Here is a 24,000-nt window from a genome sequence, read left to right on the forward strand (position 1 = left end):
TGAAAATATTGATAAAATAAAACTGAAAGAACGAAGGATAGAAACAGCTGTCGAGAACCACCAAAGAAAAAGTAAAAAGAAACTCGTTGCTTGCTGGTCCGGTAAAGCAATATTGCCAACCGTTGGATAATTTAACCAAAGAATTTTGAGAATGTACGGCAATATATTTAGGTGTAGGGTAACTGCCACAAGACTTGTATTGATCAATATGGTTATAATACCATTACCATTCATAATATTGCATATATGGGCAATTTTCAGTAATGTAGGGTAATTGCTTGTCTTCGATAGGGTGCGTTGGATTAGAGGGGTTGGCATCACCGAGGTCAAGATGGCGCTTTCACCATCTGGCTGTTACTGGTCCATCGTAAGTTCATGGGACGAGGACGAATTTTCCGTATTTTCCAGATTTTGGCCAATAGTCAATGAAAACAAAGAAAACGAAATTCTCACCTTACTTGGGACATGTGGCAGGCCTCGCCTGCTCGTCCCGGGACACGTGGCGGGCGTTGCCCGCCCATCCCGTGAAACGTGGCGTCGCCCACCCGTCCCGGGAAACGTGGCGTCGCCCGCCCGTCCCGGGACACGGGGCAGTCCTCGCCCACCCATCCGTGACACGTAGCGGGTCTTGCCCGCCCGTCCTGAGACACGTGGCAGGCCTCGCCCGGCCGTCCCGGAACACATGGCGGGCCAAGCCCGCCCATCCCAGGCCACGTGGCGGGGCTCGCCCGCCCTTCCCGGGACACCTGGCGGGCCTCGCCTGCCTGTCCCGGGACACATGGCGAGCCATGCCTGCCCTTCCCGGGACACGTGGGGGCCTCGCCCGCTTGTCCCGGGACACGTGGCGGGCACCGCCCACCCGTCCCAGGACACGCGGCAGGCCCGTTCTGGGACACGTGGCTGGCCCAGCCCGCCCATCCCGGGACACGTGGCGGGCCCCGCCTGCCGGTCCTCGGACGCGTATCGGGCCCCGCCCACCCGTCCCCAGATGCGTGGCGGACCCCGCCTGCCTGTCCCGGGACGCATGGCAGGCCCCGCCCGACCCGTCCGGGATGCATGGCGGGCCCCGCCCGCCCGTCCTGGGACGTGTGGTGGGCCCCACCTGCACGTCCCTGGACGCGTGGTGTGCCCCACCCACCCATCCTGGGATGCGTGGTGTGCCCCGCCTGCCCATCCTGGGGACGCATGGCGGGCCCTGCCTGCCCGTCCCAGGAAGCGTGGCGGACCCCGCCCGCCCAGCCCACCCCCGGACTCATGGTTGGCCCCGCCCTCCCGTCCAAGGATGCGTGGCGGACCCCCCCACCCGTTCCCGGGACGCGTGGCGGAGCCCCGCCCGGTCCTTGTCCCGTGCAGCATGTTAGGCCCGAGCCCGGCCCATTCCGTGAATCGTGTTTGGGCCCTGCCCAGCCCATGCCTTAGGACTTTGGCAGTTAGCCGCCAGCCAAACCCGCCCGTGACAGCCGTGAAGCGTGTTGGCCAGCCCCACCCGCCCAGTTCCTGGACGCGTGGCGAGCCCCACCCGCCCGTCATGTGAAGCGTGTTGGGCCCCGCCCGCCCGTCCTGGGACGCGTGGCGGACCTCCCCCGCCTGTCCCGTCATAGACGACACCTTTGCTTAGTCTTAGAACCAGAATATGCCACTGACTCCTTCCAATTCTCCTCGGGCTTCTCTGAATCCTTTCAGTTCTCCTGGGGCTTCTCTGAATCCTATGTTTCTTCTCCTGGCACTCCATGAATCCTGTCATTTTTCTCACGCTTTCTTCAATCCTCCCATCTTCCTTTCCCTTTCAGGAATCAATAAAACTCTTAAGAAAACATTTTAGCATATTTATTTCCCTGCACTTCAAATTCCTTCAAGGATCAACAAAGCAAACTTATTACAAATAAACATTACACTTTCCATACAACAAACATTGTCCTTAAATTTTTCACATCTCATCCATCATTGTGAGACCAGCGCCATTCCTTGAAGATCGCGCCATTCCTTGGAGATCACGCCATTCCTTGGAGATCGCGCCATTCTTTGAAGACGAACAGCTGCTCCTTCAGTTTCCAGTTGCCTTTCTCCAGGCGTCTGTTTTTCCCCTGCAGATTCTTCAGGTTGTAAACCAATATCTCCTAAGCTCCTCGCAGCTGTCCAACCTCATCTTCCAGCTTTTCGTTCCGTTCGCCCTGGACACCGGTTTTCCCCTCCAGCCACTATTTCCTTTCTCTAGAAGGCATGTCAGCTCCTTCCTCTTGAGTTTCGCAGCCTCAACTTCACTCTGGAGTCCACACTTTTCCACATCCTTCTGCAGGAGCTCGAACCTGACCTCGACGTCTTTCCTGCAGGATTCGCGCTTTTCGGTTGCGTCCATTTGTTCCTGGATGAGCCTCGCCATCCTCGCCACTTCTTCGCTTTTTAACTGTGGGTCTTTCTCCTTCTGTCGTACGAGTTCCTCTTGCCTCTCAACCTGGCTGTTTGCCTCTGCCAACCGCACTGTTAGTTCCCTTATCCTCTCACATAGGGCATCGTTTCTCTCCCCAATTTCCTTTATCTTTTCCATCAGCTGCTGATTTTCATCTGTGATCTTGAGGATCTTGTCTTCCAGCTGCCGATTTTCCCTCTTTTCTTGGTCGTTCTCCCTCTTCAGGAACAACGTGTCAGCTTCGAGCGAGTAGGCCCTTTCTTGCCAGGCCTGCTGTTGCAACACCTCCTGAGTGATCTGGATCACACGAGTGTGTTCTTCCCTTCCACCCGCCTTCTGAATCTCTTCATTGTTGTCGAGCCTCTGTTGCAGCTGAAGAATTATCCTGTCCAAGTTCACCTGCTGCTCTCTCTGGCACCGGATGGTGTTTCGCCAAGCCCCAATTCTCTCCATGAGCTCCTTCTCCTTGGGCTGTTCAACTCCATCAACAGTAGTCAGGAAGAACCTCACCAGTGAATATGCAGCCACAATAAACAAGATGGCTATTCCTGCGTTAGACTTCTCTCCGTATTTAGAACAATATCTGGACATGCCCAGTTCATATACTCTCCTCTCATTCTCTCTCGATTTTTCGTTGATTTTCTATATTCCACGAGAGATATTTCGATTTATCAAAATATAGCAAGAAATATTCTGAAAATTTTCTTTAACTCTGCCTTGTCTCTTGGTGTTATAAATTGCTGAAATCTCTCTCTTACTCTCAGGGATTTTTTGCAGTACGTATCTTCTCTGTCTGATCTCTCTCTCTCTCTCTCTCTCTCTCTCTCTCTCTCTCTCTCTCTCTCTCTCTCTCTCTCTCTCCATGCGGGATTTTTTGTTAATCTTATCTGCTAAGATAAATTTTGGGGATTTTCCTTTATTTACCTTTTTGTCTATAAGAAAACAATACTACCTACAGGTGGGCAATTGCAACTTAGGGGAAAAATGGCAATTTTTCTAAGGCAAGTTTCATTTTTATTGAATTTTACAGGATAACTAATCAAAAGATACAATTCTAAACGAATTAGCCGAAACATCAAGATATATATATATATATATATATATATATATATATATAATATATATATATATATATATATATATATATATAATTAACTACTCAACCATAGACATTTTAAAAAACTATAGGTATACATATGAGAAGTATTATTTTTTCCTTTCTTATTTGTCCCAAATATATTTACAGATAAGTTCGTAATAAGCATAACAGCATTTATGTATCAGTATATAACTCATTAAATCATATAGGAAGTAATTTTATAATATATTAATAGATTTATGTACATTAATCATATCACCGTCATATTCTGATAAGAGTCTTATCTTTTATAATATTGTATTTGAATGAGAAATTGTTTAAAAGTAAAAAAAAATATTGCAATTTGTATATGATAAATTTACATGAATGCGCCATGAAGAAATTGCTGCTGAAATGCAGATGTGTAATCCGCATCGGCATACAAACTTAGATAGCTGCTCCGTAGACTTTTTACTCCGCATAGCAGACGAAAATTCTGCACTTCGGCAACACTGGCGCCACCATGCGGCTGCTGGATGAAGCTGTTACCAAGTTTCAGCAACGGATTCTAGTACAACCCATTAACCTCAAACGGAATCGGTTAACAACACGGGACATATTGTACTGTATTGACTGGAGCATGCGCAGTTCCATTAGTGTTTGCTGCGATGTCTCAGATGGCTATAGAGTTGCTTCATTGCCGACTAAAAGTAGGCTATTATTGTTCATAATAACACGAATGATCTAAACATTTAGAGGTTTCTTTTATAATGAAACTGTTGTAATTAATTGCATTCTTACACGCAGGTATGAAACTTTTATGTATTTTCTCTGCGTACTACGCTAATGTTTGATTATTTTTTTTCTTGTCTTGTCTTGTTTATCTACAAGATCAGACATCAGAAATGTCTAATCTAACTCTTTTGGTTGAAGAAAACACTACTGGCTATGAACCAATATAATAATATACCTGTTGTAAATTTATTTGTACATATACATTTTCTGACCTTTAACGAAGTCACTGCTAAGAGCTACAAAGTAACTATACCCCATTTTCTTTAGTATAAGCTCTGCAGAAAAATTAATATTATATTTTGAATAACTTGATTAACTTTACTTAGCATTTAAAATATTTGATAGATAGATTTAATAAATAGATTTAACTGTCCCTTCAAATTATTTAAGAAATTATTTAATTGATTTGGGGAGTGATAAGAAACCATTGACTGACATAGGCCTTTTCAAGGGGGTAGGCTTAGGTCGGGCGCGGGTTTTTTGGGCCTTGTTCAAACAGACGGCGAGCGAAGGGCGACAACTAGTTCGGCGACTTCGCCCTTTAAGTTTAATTTACGTGGTGTAGGGTTTTAGAAATTCTTAACCCTTTAAATAATTGGTTTGTATGATCTCGTTTCCTGTTTGTACCTATCCTGAAACCTCATCCTATCCGAATATCCTTATCTGCAACCAAAACTTTTTTAACAGCCTTTGTCACTGATCGGTCGACGGAAAATTCGGTAAGTGGAATAACATTTCTTATCAACGTACCAATTTATTTCCACGAATGCGATTAGAGGTCGCTGGGTTTGCTGATTAAATATATAGGATTTGTTTTTAGTTTACACATGAATTAAGAGGTGTGTGTCCAAACTGGGTTAACTTGAAGGTAGGTCAAAATACTAATTTTCCACAAAGACTAGACCGCCATTATTGGACGGCTGATTTGAGCCAACGGACTTTTCGTTAGGAAGCGGTTTCGTCTTTTAACGTTTAACTTACGTATTTAACTTAACTTACTTATTCAAGACGTAATACACAGTTTTCTGTACCTTGACTAAATTTTAAGCCCTTTTACATAGTTAGGCTATTGTAATATTGGAGTTTGTGAGAATTGATTAGGCATAGACTCAGATTGAATAATTTTACAAAGGCATATATAATTATATGGGCGTAGTAATAAATTTAGTCGAAATTAGGTCTGTCTGTTTACTTAGCATTACTATTCGGGATTAGTTTACTTTAATTTTACTTTAACCGGGTCGGAACTTAATAGAAAATTCTGGGACCAAACTGAACTACCTGGGAATTTCATGGCCTTGGTTTGATTTATTCATAGTCCTATTTAGATTAATTGCATTTACCTGAATTACTTTTACCTGAATTTAACTAGCTTACTTAAGCTTACTAAGCAATTATTAATCCTTTGGATTTTCTGGCACAAGTCTGAAAACACGTTAGGCGCACGGAAGAATTGTGCGCTTAACAGCCCGTTTTATACCATTTACTAAATTACTACTAAGAGAACACTCAGTGGAAGGAATTACCCTTGTAATTTTGTAGAGTATATTCCTTCGATCTTCCCACTGAGCGAAACAAATTTCCCACAAAGGAAGATTGGCATCCTCAGCGGGATAGTTTTTAAGGCCTGTGTTGTTGTCCAAGGATTTTTTTTGTCTTGTTACCTTTTAAACTCATAAAATGTCTGCGACACAATTAGCATATTCCCTCCGACTTTATGAGGAAAACTGCAAGGATCTATGCACAACTGTTGTGGACTTGATTCAAAGGGCAAGTGATATTTGAGTCCTTGACCTTGGAGACATATCGTCTTAGGCTAGAGTCTCAAATAAAGAAGTATGAAGAACTCAACTTTAAGTACTTAGTTCAACTTGGAAAGAAGGGTTCTCTGAGCAAGGACCTGATAGAACACAGCTCACTGCAAAGCGGCGTCATGCCAACCAAGTCATCACAGAGAGCACTGAAGTTTGGAGAAACTAAAAATCATTTGCATGGAAGCCAAACCCCAGAGGAGTATTGCAACAGAGTTTAGGCCATGGCATAAGGTTAAGTTGCCGTCTTTATCACTACCGGAATTTGAAGGGACCGATGGAGAATGGCCCCCTTTTTGGGATGTTTTTGAGTCTAACGTTCACTCTCGTCCAGACTTGAGAGCTGTTGACAAATTTAATTACCTGAAGGGATGTTTGAGGGGTGAAGCTCTAACTCTGATTAGAAATATTCTGGTCACGAATGAAAACTATTTAGACGCCATTGACCTGTTGAAGAAAACTTATGCTAATCCAGAGGGAAAATAACCTCATCTCTAATTTGTCAACTAGCAGGCCTACCTAAACCTTCTGCAGATCTGGATTCACTACGTGGCTTCTGGGCTAAACTTGAACAATATGTTAGAGGCATAGAAAGAAACAAACCTAATTCGGATCACTGTACCTGGACGCTTGGACCTCTAGTTTTTCAAAAACTACCTGGCAAGGTTAAAGAACAAATCCAAAACAAGTGTGGACAGGACTACCCCTCACTCCTAGATATTAGAGAGGGGCTAGGAAAGATAATCCTGACCTTGTCTTCCTGGATTTGAACCACAGGGATAAGAGCAAGGATTATCCCATAGAAAACCCAAGCCTAACCAAAGTTCCAATAGACGAGGTAATCAGACCAAAACTCAGGTTAGTTCTTACACCCTAAGAAAAACGAAGTTACGAATCTGAGTATTTCTGTCACTCCAGGACAGCCTAATAAGACCGCTAGAACTCAAAGTTGTGTATTCTGTGATAGACCAGAACACAAAGCCTACCAGTGTGACATTTACAAGGACCACGCAATAAAGAGCGCATTTCAAGACTTACCGCACAAAATCGTTGCGTGAAATGCACTTCACCTAACCATAAGACAACCGATTGTCTTGTGAAGTTCCACAAATGTCTGTCATGTAAAACTGGACTACACCATTCAGCATTGTGCCCTGACTCCTCAACTGAGGTCTCGCTGTGAACTATTGTGGAGACAATGACAGTGACAAAGATTCTTTAAAGTCACAACAAACAAGTGGAATTCTCCCTACCGCCTTAATGAAAGTGGTGTGTCCGCCCTCAGGCAACACCAAGGAACTTAGATCACTGTTTGATTCTGGGGCGCAACGCACCTTCATCACACAAGAGGCAGTGGAAGAGTGTAAAACTTGTACGAGACAATCCTGTCCAACTGAGCATCAGTGGGTTCCGGGATACCAAAGAACCTAGAGAATATAGTACGGTCACTGTACCTGTCAGGGTAAACGATGACAGCCTTGTAACTTTAAAGGCTATTGTCGTACCTAAACTACCTCAGAGCGCTAGGCCTCGTGGACTCTGTAAGATAGTGTCTGAACTGAAGAGCCAGAATGTCACCCTAGCTGATCCTAACTTGTCAAGTAGTCAGATTGACCAGGTGAAACTGCTTGTTGGCATAGATCACTACTTTGACTTTATCCATTCTCCACAAGCAAACGGAGTGAACCTGATTAAGTCCTCCTTAGGATATCTGGTCGCTGGTAAAACTGCCTAGTGATGACACCCCTATCAGTGCTCATTCTGTAACTGTAATGAGACTAGCAGTTGATGAAAAAACTTCCAAAGCTGCTCTAGAGATACCACTTGAGATGTCTGATAGCAAATTTGCTGAAGACCCCACCCCATCCAACAGCTTTGGACCCTAGAATCAGTCGGAATCGTTGATCAAGATATGTCACCTGAGGATAAATTTGTACTGGAAGAATTCAAGAATTCCATCAATATGGTTGAAGGACAATATGAGGTATCTCTCCCTGGAAAGTCGACAAGAAACAACTCCCTACCAACTTAGCACTCTCGAGGAAAAGACTGAACAGTACTATTCACAAGCTGAAACAAACTAATAAGTATCTGGAAATTTATGACCAGATTCATCAAGAACAACTGTCTCTCGGCTTCATTGAAACAGTGCCAGAAGAAGACCAAAACCGGACAAATGTCCATTATTTACCCCATTTTACCTGTGATTAAGGATTCAACTACAACGCCCATTCGTATTGTATTTGATGCAAGTGCCCGGATGGACAAGCAGGCCCCTAGCCTGAATGATTGCTTATACTCTGGCCCATCCTTGACTAGTCATTTAACCGACTTGTTGTTGAAATTCCGTCTCGACCCATTTGCGGTATCGGCAGACATCAGCAAAGCCTTCTTACGGGTAGGTCTCCAACCTAGGGATCGTGATTATACACGTTTCATTTGGCTAAAAGATCTTAACAATGAAAAGGACCTTCAAGCCTATAGGTTTAGATCAGTTCTCTTTGGAGCCACCTGCTCGCCTTTTTTACTCCAGTCAACCTTGCAACATCACTTTGAAACCTACCCCACTTCACCTGAAGTTAGTTTCCTCATGACCAAATTTTATGTGGACAACTTAAGTGGTTCCTTACCACAACAGTCAGTCTCTACAGCCTTTACAAGGTTGCAAAGGAAGTCCTGTCAGATGCCGGAATGCCTTTAAAAGAATGGATCAGTAATGACCCAACCTTCAACGAAATGGCAAAACAAGAAGGTGATGGAACAACAGAAGGCTCAGATCTTGTCAAAGTTCTAGGATTTCATTGGAACTACAAGACTGACTACTAAGCCATAAAAACCCCCTACCTTTGAGGAAGCTCCGCTTACCAAACGGCTACTTTTGAGCAACCTTTCAAAAGTATTTGACCCTCTAGGATTGTTTGCTCCCCTAATTGTACGAGCCAAAGTTCTTATGCAAAAGATCTGGAAACTATCTAAAAGGTGGGATGATGTTTTTGCCACCAGAACTTCAAGAAGAGTGGTCGAAGATCAAGAAAGACCTCGAGAACATAGCATACCAGGAATTCCCACGCTTCACAGCCAACAAACAGTGAGGGACCAACTACTCTCTTCACGTATTCTGTGATGCTAGTGAAAAGGCCTATGGGGCTGCAGCCTATTTGATGGACCAACACGCAGGTGCGAACCTAGTTTTCTCTAAAGCAAGAGTCGCCCCTCTCAAAAAGAAAAGCATACCACAACTTGAGCTGACTGCCAACTATAGTGCAGTCAAAATAGCTGACTACCTCAGAACCGTTTTCACTACCGATGGTGTCAAGATTACTGACACTGTCATATGGTCTGACAGTAAAGTTGCCCTACACTGGATTCAGAACAACAAATCTAAAAACATCTATGTCCGCAACAGGGTGAATGAGATAAGTCAGGTCACTGAAGTGAGGTACCTCTATGTACCTGGTGAAGAAAACCCAGCAGACCTTGTCTCTAGAGGAATTTCCATGCGGCAGTTTAAGAAAAGTCAAATTTGGTTCCATGGCCCAAGTTGGCTCCCGAACCCAGAGATGTGGCCAGAGCAGGCAGAAATGTATCTACATGCTACCCACCTGAATACACCTGAAGAAGTTTTAACTACAGTTGTCAGTGAAGAAGCTACTTGTCCCATAGAAAGATCCGTAGGTTCGCTTCCCTTCCTAAACTTATAAATGTCACTAAGCTAGTAATTAAGTTCACTAGGCTCCTTAAATGTACCATTGGGAATCGTAAAACTAAGAACTCGGGACCCGCAAACTCTGAAAATGTCGAAGTACAGAACTCAGAAGCATTACGAATTCTTATTGGCTTCACACAGAGTCAGTATTTCCCAGAGGAGTTGTCATACCTTAACAAGAATTCCCACAAAATTCCAGCCAGAATTAAAAGCCTAGGCTTGTTCCTGGATGAGAAGGACTTTTGCGATGCACTGGGAGACTACAAAATGCGGACCACCTTCCATATAGCAGTAAATTTCCTCTGCTTTTACCTCCAAATTCTCCTTTGACTGGACTTATAGTCATTCAAGCACATGAAAATGTCCTTCATGCAGGCGTTCAAGACACAATTTGCAAGGTGAGAGAAGAATACTGGATACCAAGACTGAGACGTGTGTCAAGAAGATGAAAACGAAGTGTCACCTATGTAACCGTCTGGAAGGACCTGCATTGCGCAGGCCTCCTCCGCCACCTCTACCGGCTTGCAGAGTGAACAGTCTCCGGCCATTTGAGGTGACCGGAGTAGATTTGACTGGACAAATTCTTATCTGCAATCCAACCACTAAAGAACTAGACAAGGTTTACATAGTCGTATTCACTTGCACCTCAACACGAGCTTGTCACCTGGAAGTGGTAAAAGACTTAACCAGCACTACTTTTCTCAATTCCTTCAGGCGATTCACTGCATGAAGATCGAATGATTTCTGACAAACGCCACTAACTTCAAAACTGGTTCTTCCTTGATTCAGTCCTTGTATGATGACACTGACGTACAGTCCACCACCTGACTAGGGAAAATTGTAAATGGACATTCATCACACCTAGGGCACCCCATCAAGGAGGCTTCTATGAGAGGATGGTTGGCAGTGTGAAATCAGCACTAAAGAAAGCTATATTCAAGAAGAGGATTAATTCTGACGAACTGAATACCATTGTCACTGAGATAGAGCATCGTATTAACAATAGACCTCTTACTATGTGGATGCTACATCTCCAGATACCGTCGATGCCCTTACCCCTTCTCACCTGTTGCATGGCTACCGGTTAAACTCGTTACCCACTACCATAGACCGGACTACCTGAATGACCCAGATTTTGAGCTTGACCACAAACAATGTAATGAGAGATTCAAGTTTGTATCTCAGGTAATACATGCATTCCAAGACCAGTGGGAGAAGGAATACTTGCAGTCCCTGAGAGATAGACACTATTTCAACGGGGATCCAACCCAACCGTTCCAAACCAAGATTAAAGTAGGAGATGTGGTGTTAGTACATAATGACACCCCTCGTTGCATGTGGAAATTGGCAAGGGTCATTCAGCTGATGCCCAGCTCTGATGGACTGGTCAGAGTTGTGAAGCTACAGACCAGCAATGGAGAGACAACTAGGTCAGTTGACAAACTTTACCCGCTGGAGGTCTCTAAGCCAGAGGATATGTATACTGTAGAAGCTGCGGAGAAAAATTTAGGAGACAGTCAAAATTCTGAAGGCTATCAAGCAGAAGAGAGACCAAAGAGAAGAGCCGCCACCAACTCGAGGCGATTCTTACAGCAGTTGATTAATGATGAAGCTGTTTAACCTAACACAAAACTGTGTGTTTTGTGTTATCTCCCCCAGGAGGATGTTGTAAATTTATTTGTACATATACATTTTCTAACCTTTAACGAAGTCACTGCTAAGAGCTACAAAGTAACTATACCCCATTTTCTTTAGTATAAGCTCTGCAGAAAAATTAATATTATATTTTGAATAACTTGATTAACTTTACTTAGCATTTAAAATATTTGATAGATAGACTTAATAAATAGATTTAACTGTCCCTTCAAATTATTTAAGAAATTATTTAATTGATTTGGGGAGTGATAAGAACCATTGACCTGACATAGGCCTTTTCAAGGGGTAGGCTTAGGTCGGGCGCGGGTTTTTTGGGCCTTGTTCAAACAGACGGCGAGCGAAGGGCGACAACTAGTTCGGCGACTTCGCCCTTTAAGTTTAATTTACGTGGTGTAGGGTTTTAGAAATTCTTAACCCTTTAAATAATTGGTTTGTATGATCTCGTTTCCTGTTTGTACCTATCCTGAAACCTCATCCTATCCGAATATCCTTATCTGCAACCAAAACTTTTTTAACAGCCTTCGTCACTGATCGGTCGACGGAAAATTCGGTAAGTGGAATAACATTTCTTATCAACGTACCAATTTATTTCCACGAATGCGATTAGAGGTCGCTGGGTTTGCTGATTATATATAGATTTGTTTGTTTTTAGTTTACACATGAATTAAGAGGTGTGTGTCCAAACTGGGTTAACTTGAAGGTAGGTCAAAATACTAATTTTCCACAAAGACTAGACCGCCATTATTGGACGGCTGATTTGAGCCAACGGACTTTTCGTTAGGAAGCGGTTTCGTCTTTCAACGTTTAACTTACGTATTTAACTTAACTTACTTATTCAAGACGTAATACACAGTTTTCTGTACCTTAACTAAATTTTAAGCCCTTTTACATAGTTAGGCTATTGTAATATTGGAGTTTGTGAGAATTGATTAGGCATAGACTCAGATTGAATAATTTTACAAAGGCTTATATAATTATATGGGCGTAGTAATAAATTTAGTCGAAATTAGGTCTGTCTGTTTACTTAGCATTACTATTCGGGATTAGTTTACTTTAATTTTACTTTACTTTAACCGGGTCGGAACTTAATAGAATTCTGGACCAAACTGAACTACCCTGGGAATTTTATGGCCTTGGTTTGATTTATTCATAGTCCTATTTAGATTAATTGCATTTACCTGAATTACTTTTACCTGAATTTAACTAGCTTACTTAAGCTTACCAAGCAATTATTAATCCTTTGGATTTTCTGGCACAAGTCTGAAAACACGTTAGGCGCACGGAAGAATTGTGTGCTTAACAGCCCGTTTTATACCATTTACTAAATTACTACTAGAGAACACTCAGTGGAAGGAATTACCCTTGTAATTTTGTAGAGTATATTCCTTCGATCTTCCCACTGAGCGAAACAAATTTCCCACAGTACCTACAATTTGGTATATACTTTATTTCAAAACTTCGAGTACAATGCGATTATACATTAAGAGAAAAGTCTTAGATAACAAAAGCTATAAATTCGATAAAACATTAGACAGAACTTTACATCGTAGATAAAACCGCAGTTAATTTTATGCGAAATTGAAATAATGCCATCTCAAACTATAGGCCTAGACAGCACACAGTGAATGAAGTCTGTCAATATGAGCTTGCACAATCACATACACACGAACATACACGCAGACATGCATAGATACACAAGCAATCAATCAACCAATATCAATTCCTGAGGGATATGAGAATGTCCTGGTCCTTCGCAAAATTCGACAAGGGAACGTTCTGGGAGGTGAGGTCGACCTCCGTCCCTCTGGCGGCGAGAAAGTGAAGTTCTGGAACAGCGCCGCTGAGAAGATGCTCCGTTCCATCCTGGCCAGAGATTCTCCCAAACAGCTTCTTTTTCCTGGGAGGAGGAATGGATATATAGGTAGGTATAAGAATGGATAAATTAAGAGAGATAGTTTAATGTAATAATCGGCATTATGGGAAGGTAGGTTAATGGATGGATGAAAAACAGCTAATGCAGAAAGAAATAAGATGATATGCAGGAATCATGGAAAGTTTGAACAACGAATTCATGGATGAATAAAGATGGATATGGATATGGATATAATAATAATAATAATAATAATAATAATAATAATAATAATAATAATAATAATAATAATAATAATAATAAGCTAAGGGAAACTCCTAATAATAATAATAATAAGCCAAGGGAAACTCCTAATAATAATAATAACAATAGTTTTAGATGGACAAGGAAACTTATAAAGCTACAAAATGCCATAAATCATAGAAAACAGGTCAACATCTTCCTACACTTACCTATCAAAAACGGAGCGAATCCTTCCTTGTGGGAAATGAATTTTCCATCCTCGTCCAGGAACCTTTCGATCCTAAACTCCTGGGGACTCTCCCAATACCGTGTATCCTGATGGGAAATAGAATAAGAAGATATGTATATCTTATTTTCTTTAAGAGTTCCCTTAAAGAGCGTGGCTGCCACATGTCTTTCTTGAGATGGGGTTGCAAGCTATACGCCCTTTCCTTGACTTCCTATGTCAGTACTTCCTCATAGCTGGGTCGACTGGTGTGGGGTAGGTCAGAGCAGGACCACATCCTATGTTAGTATACTTCTTCATACCTGGGTCTCGACTGGTGTGGAATAGGTCACGACTGAACCACGGGCCTTGCAAATGCAAGCCTAGAACTCTACCTAACCTCACGAACTAGTCTTAGTATTGATACCAATGGGTCAAAAATGATTCAAGTCTGTGGAATTATGCACCTGGAGATCAGTCGAATATGGAGGGTCACAGATGTGTCTGTTTTGTGTGTATGTGTGTGCACATACGTAAAAATATACATATAAAACCATAAAACAATCACCAATTCAACTTATCTTAAAAACAGACCCATACCTTTGGCACGAGGTATCCTGCTAGGTGGGTATCCGCACCAGTGGCGTAAAGGACGACAAAGGGTATGAGGGAGCTCACTCGAAGGACCTCGTGGATGAAGGCTTCCAGCAAAGGTAACCTGAAGTTAAAATGACCTTTGAAAAGTAGCAAGTTAAAATGTCAGCTAGAGCAACAGTCCAACTGTAAAGGTTAAATCTCAGTCAAGCTGTAGAATAATTCTCAGTCCAGCTGTAGATTAGATCTCGGTCCAGCTGTAGGTCAAATCTCAGTCCAGCTCCAATGCCTGGGTAAAGACTCTTTCTGTGGAATGGAATGGAATGCAGAATTTAGGCTAAAGACCAATTGCTGGGAACTCTAAGGTCATTCAGTTCTGAAAGAGAAATTAGGAGCAGAAAGGTTCGAAAGGTGTCACAGGAGGAAAACCTCAAAGCACTATGAAACAATTGTTAGGAGAAGGTAGATCGCAAAGAAACTTAAGACGCTTTCTGTGGAACAATGATAACCAAAACTTGCAGCTACCCATAGCAGTTTAGTACAAGCATTCCTAGATCATAATGGGCCATGGAAGTCTACAGTCAGATAGAGTGAAATGGATACTGAAATGGCAATGAATATGATGGATTTCAAACAGGTCTAAAAACCACTAACTTGCTGAGGCCAAATGTGAAGAAAGAGGAGAAACGTAGCAAAGGAAATTACCTGAAATAAACCAAGGAAAATAAAGTAAATTACAAATAACCCATAAGTAAATAAGTATGTCTTAGTTTAATCAGACCACTGAGCTGATTAACAGCTGCTCTCCTGGGGCTGGCCCGAAGGATTAGATTTTTTATTTATGTGGCTAGGAACCAGTTGGTTACCTAGCAACGGGACCTACAGCTTATTGTGGGATCCGAGCCACATTATATCGAGAAATTAATTGCTAATAATCACAAGAAACAAATACCTCTGACTCCACATTGGCAGAGCGGGGAATCGAACTCGGTACCACCTCATTGGTAGGCGAGTGTGTATACCACTCGTCCAACAAGGAGCTGCAGAAATTGAAAACAACAAAATGATAAATACAAACATGCAAACAACAAAAAGATAAAATACAAACGCGAATAAATGAAAGCATGAGACAAACTGATAATTACTGAGACTTGTGTTGGTTGGTAGGAAACTCCCCACGAGGAACCACTTTGTCAATTTGCTCCTGAACTCTCTTCTGGACATCCGGGTACTTAGCTGCGTAGAGTATCATCCACCTGAGCATGTTGGAGGTCGTGTCGAAACCGGCAGCGAACAGGTCAAAGATGACCCTATTCAAGTCGACCTCTGAAAGCCAGGTTAAATCATAGAGTTAAGGTTCGTTCTAATTTGAGAAGTGGACAGCTAACGATTACTTTCTCCATAGCATCTACCCCCCAAAAAAGTATTGAGAAAATCATTTTCCCTGGAGACAATGTAGGATGGAATTCGAACCTCCTCAACTACCTACCACTGAAGAACTCTGCAATATCTGAATGAGGTACTCGTCTATCACATTCTCTGCGTGGTTGACGTCCAGCTCAGCCTTCCTGGCTTCTATCGTTTTCTGTGAAGAAGCAGAAGATGGAATGTAAACATTTGGAGAATGGAGGCAAGCTTCCCTCAGTCATGATGGGATCATTGGAACTAGTCTACGAGAAATAAGAGCCAGTAAGAGGTCAATCAGTGGCAGAAGCTCTCAACCAAAGGCACTACCCTAAACAGTCTCAACCAAAGGCACTACCCCAAACAGCCTCAACTAAAGGTACTACACCAAACAGCATCAACCAAAGGCAGTACCCCAAACAGCCTCAACCAAAGATATTAAACCAAACAGCCTCAACCAAAGACACTAAACCAAACAGCTACAACCAAAAGCACCATCCAAAACAACCTCAACCAAAAGCACTCACCCCAAACAGCTTCTTTGCAGCAACCACAGTCTTATCCAGAACTTCCATTCTGAAGAATTTGTTGATGACAAATTTCGGGAGAATTTTCTTCAAGATGGGGCAGAACTCGAGGATGAGGAACCCCAAGGTTTCGTCCTGGAGTGTTTTGATGATCCTCATGAACTCGCTGACCTCCTCATCATATAGGTCGTACCTTCGACCTGCAATGAACAGACAAACAGTCATCATAAACTCAGACTGCAATAACTGAAGAACAGAATTGAAAGTCATTTACAAGAAATATCTAAGGAGTTGTGCTAGAATAAGGCCATCTCAATATGACATTAATTGCTAGTTGAGATGCTAGCTATGATTATATATGCTCCACTCACTCAAAATAATTGCAAAAATCCAACTCACATGCAATTATGAGGAAGACCCAACTTGCAGTCGTTGTAAAGACCCTTCTCGCAATTATGATGAAGACCCAACTCACTTGCAATCACTGCAAAGACCCAACTCACATGCAGTCACTAAAAATACCCAGCTCACTTGCACTCATGAAGACCCAACTTGCAGCCATTGAAAAGACCCAGCTCACTTGCAACCATGCAACCATTGCAGACACCCAACTCGCAAGCAGTCATGACAAAACCAGACTCTAGTACAGTCATTGCAAAGACCCAACTCACTCGCAACCATTTGCCAGACGACGTTCAGAACGGCGATATTCAAAGACTCTGGAAACCTGGAAGGCTTTCCAGCGTAGTGCTGGAAGTCCTCGATCAGGTATCGGGCTTCGTGGATGATGGCTTCGTCCAGTCTCAATTTGCCCATGCCCAAATCTCTCAGGTTCCGCAGTAGGAACCGTCGGGCATTGACCCATCTGCGACCGTTGCTCAAGATCACTCCTGGGTCATCAAAGGTCATGGTTTGAGTAAAGAAATTATGACCATAGTCTGAGTGATAAGTAATGGCCTAAGTCTGAGTATAAGAAGTTAATGGTTTAGTCTGAGTAAGAAGTTAATGAATACGGTTTAAATAATGCACCAAAAAGAATTATGTAATGGTCACAGTTTGAGTAAGAAATCAATGGTCATATTTAGCATAAAGATGTATTAGTTGTATGTGTATTTTTAGAATTGAACACATCTCTTTGTTTTCTGGAGCAACATTTAAAATGAAATGATGAAAATATATATCAGGTGTGTGTTCAATTTACGTATCTATAGTATGAAACCAACATCTATAAGACCTGCAATATCTTGCAACAGTCGTAAAACATGCAAAATCTGTGATTATATATATATATATATATATATATATATATATATATATATATATATATATATATATATATATATATATATATATATATATATATATATATATAAGCGAATACACAGGAAAATGAAATCCAAGCGCTTTCGTCTTACTAAGACATTTGTCATTTTCCTGTGGTATTCGCTTATTTAATGAAGTCACGTGCATCTGCTGTGATTTTTATATATATATATATATATATATATATATATATATATATATATATATATATATATATATATCGAGCTACAATGTCCTTTAATATCTAATTCGCTCTACCTCGGAATTAATATATTTTCATATATGCTTAACCGAAGGGGAATTTTTTTCTCGATAATAGATTTACCTGTACTTGGGCGCGAACGCAGGTACATTAAAATCCAGGCTCGTCAGGGAAGCTATACCACACCACCACCGCGAGAGGCTTAAAAGTTTTATGCCATCTCTCACCTCAAATACTTTCTCGCGCTGAAGTATTCGTTGGTTTGGAGACAACATCAACCCGCCTCGACTCCGGTAGTGTAAGTAGCGCTTTTGACAACACGTAGCATTTACATAAGTCATATCACATTACCGTGATTCATATACATATATTGAGCTACAATGTCCTTTAATATCTAATTCGCTCTACCTCGGAATTAATATATTTTCATATATGCTTAACCGAAGGGGAATTTTTTTCTCGACAATAGATTTACCTGTACTTGGGCGCGAACGCAGGTACATTAAAATCCAGGCTCGTCAGGGAAGCTATACCACCCCACCACCGCGAGAGGCTTAAAAGGTTTATGCCGTCTCTCACCTCAAATACTTTCTCGCGCTGAAGTATTCGTTGGTTTGGAGACAACATCAACCCGCCTCAACTCCGGTAGTGTAAGTAGCACTTTTGACAACACGTAGCATTTACATAAGTCATATCACATTACCGTGATTCATATACATATATCGAGCTACAATGTCCTTTAATATCTAATTCGCTCTACCTCGGAATTAATATATTTTCATATATGCTTAACCGTGATCGTTTTCTATCACTCCCTCAGGTTGGTGCTCGTACCACTTATTACTGCAAGGTAGCTGATGTTTCTTGCACAGGCTCCAGTGGAGGGCTTTTGCCACTGAATCATGCCTCTTTTTGTACTGGTTCTGTGCAAGTGCCGGGCATTCGCTTGCTATGTGGTTTATGGTTTCATTTTTCGCATTGCACTTCCTACATATGGGAGAGATGTTATTTCCGTCTATCGTTCTTTGAATATATCTGGTTCTTAGGGCCTGATCTTGTGCCGCTGTTATCATTCCTTCAGTTTCCTTCTTTAGCTCTCCCCTCTGTAGCCATTGCCATGTGTCATCGCTGGCTAGTTCTTTAGTCTGTCTCATGTATTGTCCATGCATTGGTTTGTTGTGCCAGTCCTCTGTTCTGTCTGTCATTCTCCTGTCTGTATATTTCTGGGTCTTTGTCTACTTTTATTAGTTTCCTTTCCCCCTTCCCATGCACTCTTTTAAGCCACTCGTCTTCACTGGTTTTCAGATATTTGCGCCCAGTTGCCTCTGTTTCTCCGATGTTGAACGCAGTCCTCTATACTTAGTAGTCCTCTCCCTCCTTCCTTTCGTGTTATGTATAGTCTGTCCGTATTTGCTCTTGGGTGTAGTGCTTTGTGTATTGTCATATGTTTCCTGGTTTTCTGATCTATGCTGCGGAGTTCTGCCTTCGTCCATTCCACTATTCCTGCGTTGTATCTGATTACTGGCACTGCCCATGTGTTTATGGCTTTTATCATATTTCCGGCGTTGAGTTTTGACTTGAGTATCGCCTTGAGTCTCTGCATATATTCTTTCCCTCCGATCGTGTCCTTCATCTCTTGGTGTTTTATATCCCCTCCTTCCATTATTCCCAGGTATTTGTATCCTGTCTCATCTATGTGTTTGATGTTTGCTCCCATCTGGTAGCTTTATCCCTTCAGTTCTCGTTACTTTGCCTTTTTTGTATGGTGACTAAGGCGCATTTTCTATTCCAAACTCCATCCTGATGTCCCCAGATACAATCCTTACAGTCTGGATTAGGGTATCTATTTCCTTGATGCTCTTACCATACAGCTTGATGTCGTCCATGAACATCAGATGGTTGATTCTGTTGCCTCTTTTCTTGAGTTGGTACCCGGCGTCCATCTTCTGTAGTACTTTTGTCATGGGAATCATGGCTACTACGAAGAGTAGTGGGGACAGTGAGTCGCCCTGGAAGATCCCTCTCCTGATATTAACCTCTGCTAGTCTTATTCCAGAGCTTGTAAGTATTGTATTCCATTGCGCCATTGTATTTTGAGGAACGCTGATGGTGCTTTTTCCATCTGCCCCATATATTTTCAGGCATTCTATTAGCCATGTGTGTGGTATCATGTCGAAGGCTTTCTTATAGTCTATCCATGCCATGCTTAGGTTTGCCTTCTCCTACTGTTCTTCATTACCATTTTGTCTATCAGGAGCTGGTCTTTTGTGCCCCTACACTTCCTTCTGCAGCCTTTCTGTTGGTGGGGGATGGTGTTTGTCTCCTCTAGGTAGTTGTATAACCTTTCACTGATGATACCTATTAGTAACTTCCACATTATTGGTAGGCAGATGATAGGCCTGTAGTTACTGGCTATATTTCCCTTACTCTTGTCTTTTTGTACTAAGGATGTTCTTCCTGTGGTCATCCATTTGGGTGCTTGGTGATTTGTGATACAATGCTGGAGCTGTTCTGCTATTCGCGGGTGTAGGGCCTTGAAGTTTTTGAGCCAGTATCCATGGACTTCATCGGGACCTGGTGCTTTCCAGTTTGGCATTTTCTTTAGTTGGTGTCTGACTGTGTCTGTCGTGATCTCTGTGAATCTTTGTTTTATTCTCCCTGTTTCTTCTTCCTTGACTTCCTGGAGCCATGTTGCATGTTTGGTGTGTGATACCGGGTTGCTCCATATGTTTTCCCAGAGTCTCTTACTTGCTTCGGCTTCAGGAATTTCTGGGTGGTTGTCTTCCCCTCTTAGTTGGCTGTATAGTCTTTTCTGGTTGGTTCCGAATAGTTTGTTCTGTTGGTATCCCTTATTCCTGTTCATGTACCGTTGGATCTTATGTGCTTTGGCCTTAAGCCTCTGTTTTACATCTTCTATTGTGTTGTTTAGTCCCCTCTCTTGTACTTTGTATTTCTCGTTGATTTCCTCCCTTGTTTTCTTGCTTCTTAGCCTTTTTTCTGCCATCTCTTTCAGTTTACTCAAGTCATTATTATTATTATTATTATTATTATTATTATTATTATTATTATTATTATTATTATTATTATTATTATTATTATTATTATTTTTATACGGTATCGGTCACAATGTATATTAAGTCACAAAACAAATTTCGTAAAAATATAAATTAATTTAAAAAATCAGAACTGAGAGAATCAGAAATATAAGTAAACAACAAAACAGATAAAAATACATAAGTCTATACAGACATAAAAACAGCTAGTAATTATAGTTATAAAAAAGAAAGATTAAGAGTGTTGAAATAGCGCGTAATTTTCCTCGTAAGCTGATTAGATAAGGAAAAGGAACAGTTACGTTAAGAAACTATCACACTATTATTAAAACTGAAAGGTACTACCGCGCCCCTCTGGTTCGGTACCTACCAGTTTCCGTGCAAAATGGGCTTCGTCTTTAGTACCAGCTACTTGGGAATGGAAGTAAACTCATAAACAAAGGATATATGTATAACCAAAATATAAACAAAAGGCGGTAAATATCATAAACACAAAGCAAAAGACAAACAAAAGGCGGCAAATATAAACACAAAACAAAAAAAAACATAAACAAAATATCTCGACTTTGATCCAGATTTCATCCTTTGGGATTCAGTGTAAACCAAATCACGAGAACAACAGATAACCTTTTTTTATATACTCAAAATGTTCATTTTTCTTATATTTCATATTTTCACTTCAAACCCAACCACTTCTTTACATAAACCTTGACTCCACTGTTACCACATCATTGATTGGACATCATCATATTCAAACACATTTTAAACTCTCAAATTAGCCTCATCTCGACTTTAACCACAAATTTCTAATCCCATCGTCGAAGCAAAAATAGATTTGATCTTTTCCTGGCGATCATTGCAGACCAAACGAAAATGGGTGTGGATTTTGCCCTAAATCCTGTGACTGGCTCCGGATTCACCCAAAACAGTTGCAGAACTACTTGCAATGAGTCAATGGCGTCTACTGTCACGGAGGGAAAAAGAACTTCAAGGCCTTGATGTCTGTGCAGTTGCCATATGGAGGAGTTATGAAGTTCCATTTGACAACGTCTGTGTGCGTGTATGTGTGTGTGTGAGAGAGAGAGAGAGAGAGAGAGAGAGAGAGAGAGAGAGTGTGTAATTGCTGTATGGATGGTTAATGGCTGAATTGGTTGTTGGTAGGTTCTGGGCTGTCTGCTGGTCCTGTTGATTGTTAGAGTTCTGTGTTTTGAGTGTTTTTGAGTCAGTCTTAAGTGAGTCTTTGGTGAGAGCTGGTGACAGTAGTGTTGACAGCAGTTATTGGAGGAATTAAGTCAGTTGAGTTTTGTGTGTTTTTTTGTTGTTGTTTAGTTCTTGCTAAGTTCGATGTTGTTTGCTTAGAATTGTTGTGCCTGTGTTGTTGTGATTTCTTGGTGTTGTTAGTGGGTGTGTGTGTTGCCTTTTGTGTGTTTTTTCTTGTTGTTTGTGCAGTGGTCTGTTGTTGAGTTGTGGTTGTTCTTTGGTGGTTGTTGTGTTGTGGTTGCCATTGGTTGTTGTTGGGTTGTAGTCCTTGGGTGTTGTTGTGTTGTTGTTGGTGTGTGGTTGTGGTTGTTGTTGTTGGTGGTGGTGTTGTTTATATCTCTGTGACCTCGACAGCGGACAGCACAGGATAGCTGGGAGTGACTGGATTGATTGGTAAGTACATGTGTTTTGTGTTTTTTTGTTTTTTGTTTTTTTTCGTCAATTGTCCTGCTGTATTTGTTGTGTATTGAAGAAAGTGTGATTGAGGGTGGATTTTGGCAGCTGGACTGATTAGGTATATGTGGGGGGATTCTGCAGCTTGTTTTTTTGAGCTTGTGATTCCGCCACAGTCAGATAGCGCTATCCTGACCTGAACCACTTGTGCTTGCGTGTGACATTGTCACCGAGGGGAATTAGAGAATGCCTGTCCTTATTCATTCATTATGTAAGATTTCCAGTTATGCCAAAAGAAGGAATAAGAAAGATGAAAAGTTCCAGTTGCTATTGCTAAATTTTCTCTCTCCCCAACCACCCAATATTTTTTTCCAACTAGAACACATTAATAATTCTAACCTTTATTTCCATTAGGCCTATTCCTGAGTGCATGGGAACCCAATTTTGCATTGTGACTGTTATTTCTGGTCATTTATTTATTTTAATTTATGAGATACTTTTCCGTGGCATCAGGTATTATTTCTTGAAAGAATTTTATTATTGACAACGATTGTGGAATGTTTGTTACTACATAAAGAAAAACAATTCGTGGAACCTGAGTCCCTCGTCGTAATAACGATACAAAGCAGGTTGCTTCGAGGTAGACAGTTCAAACTAGTCATTTGAAACTCTAAAGTGTACCAGCGCAACCATAGTGTTCATAATGCAATTCAACACTATCAGTTGATAGATAAGGAAGTGATGCATTCATGTTGGTATGCAATTGAGAAAGACAAACGCAAAGGGAGTCACATACACAGCACTTGAGAAGTCGGCCTAGAGTCTTCTGGGTTAGTTAAGCGCTGGTAACTGAGTCTATGTCCTTCGTCTGGACGATCATTTTAAATCATTTTGAATAATTAAGGTTTGTGTGATACAATAATTCTATATTTACAATCAGTAAATAAAAGAGGGATAGAATTACGGAGAATAATGAAGTAATTGTTATCGTAATCAGACGATGACAAATATACGTTAATCCCGTAGGTGGGTAATGTTGTCACTGCACCTCATGCTGTGGGCATTACATGAGGTTCTATGCAGCGTCCCTTCGACCCCTAGCTACAACCCCTTTCATTCCTTTTATTGCACCTCCTTTCATATTCTCTTTTTTTCATCTTACTTTCCACCTTTTCCTAACAGTTTATTCAAAGAGCAACTGCGAGGTTTTCCTCCTGTTACACCTTTCAGACCTTTCTATCGTAAATTTCAGTTTCAGCGGTTGATCTTTGGCCTTATCTCCATACTCTATCTGTCAAATATACGTTATGGAATAAAATAAAAAAAAACCGTAAATATATTCAAAAGCTTCATTGGTATTGGATGCTCGATGTGAATAAAAGGAAATAACTTCAAAGACGAATTAAAAATGAATCCGTAAAATTAATATTCACTTTCTGCTTTAGATACTCAGGATGACAACACCAATTACTT

General features: G+C 41.5%; 1 protein-coding gene and 1 pseudogene across 1 annotated transcript; one reads left to right on the forward strand and one right to left on the reverse strand.

The window, feature by feature from the left end:
• Positions 1–8,267: 8,267 nt before the first annotated feature.
• LOC135197424 (uncharacterized) lies at positions 8,268–8,792 on the forward strand. The gene has a single exon (XM_064224497.1). The coding sequence runs from the start codon at positions 8,268–8,270 to the stop codon at positions 8,790–8,792; it is 525 nt and encodes a 174-aa protein (XP_064080567.1).
• A 2,657-nt stretch (positions 8,793–11,449) lies between these two features.
• Positions 11,450–17,377, reverse strand: LOC135197434 (cytochrome P450 2L1-like; annotated as a pseudogene).
• Positions 17,378–24,000: the final 6,623 nt, after the last annotated feature.

This window comes from Macrobrachium nipponense, chromosome 23 (assembly GCF_015104395.2).
Source record: "Macrobrachium nipponense isolate FS-2020 chromosome 23, ASM1510439v2, whole genome shotgun sequence".
NCBI lineage: Eukaryota > Metazoa > Arthropoda > Malacostraca > Decapoda > Palaemonidae > Macrobrachium > Macrobrachium nipponense.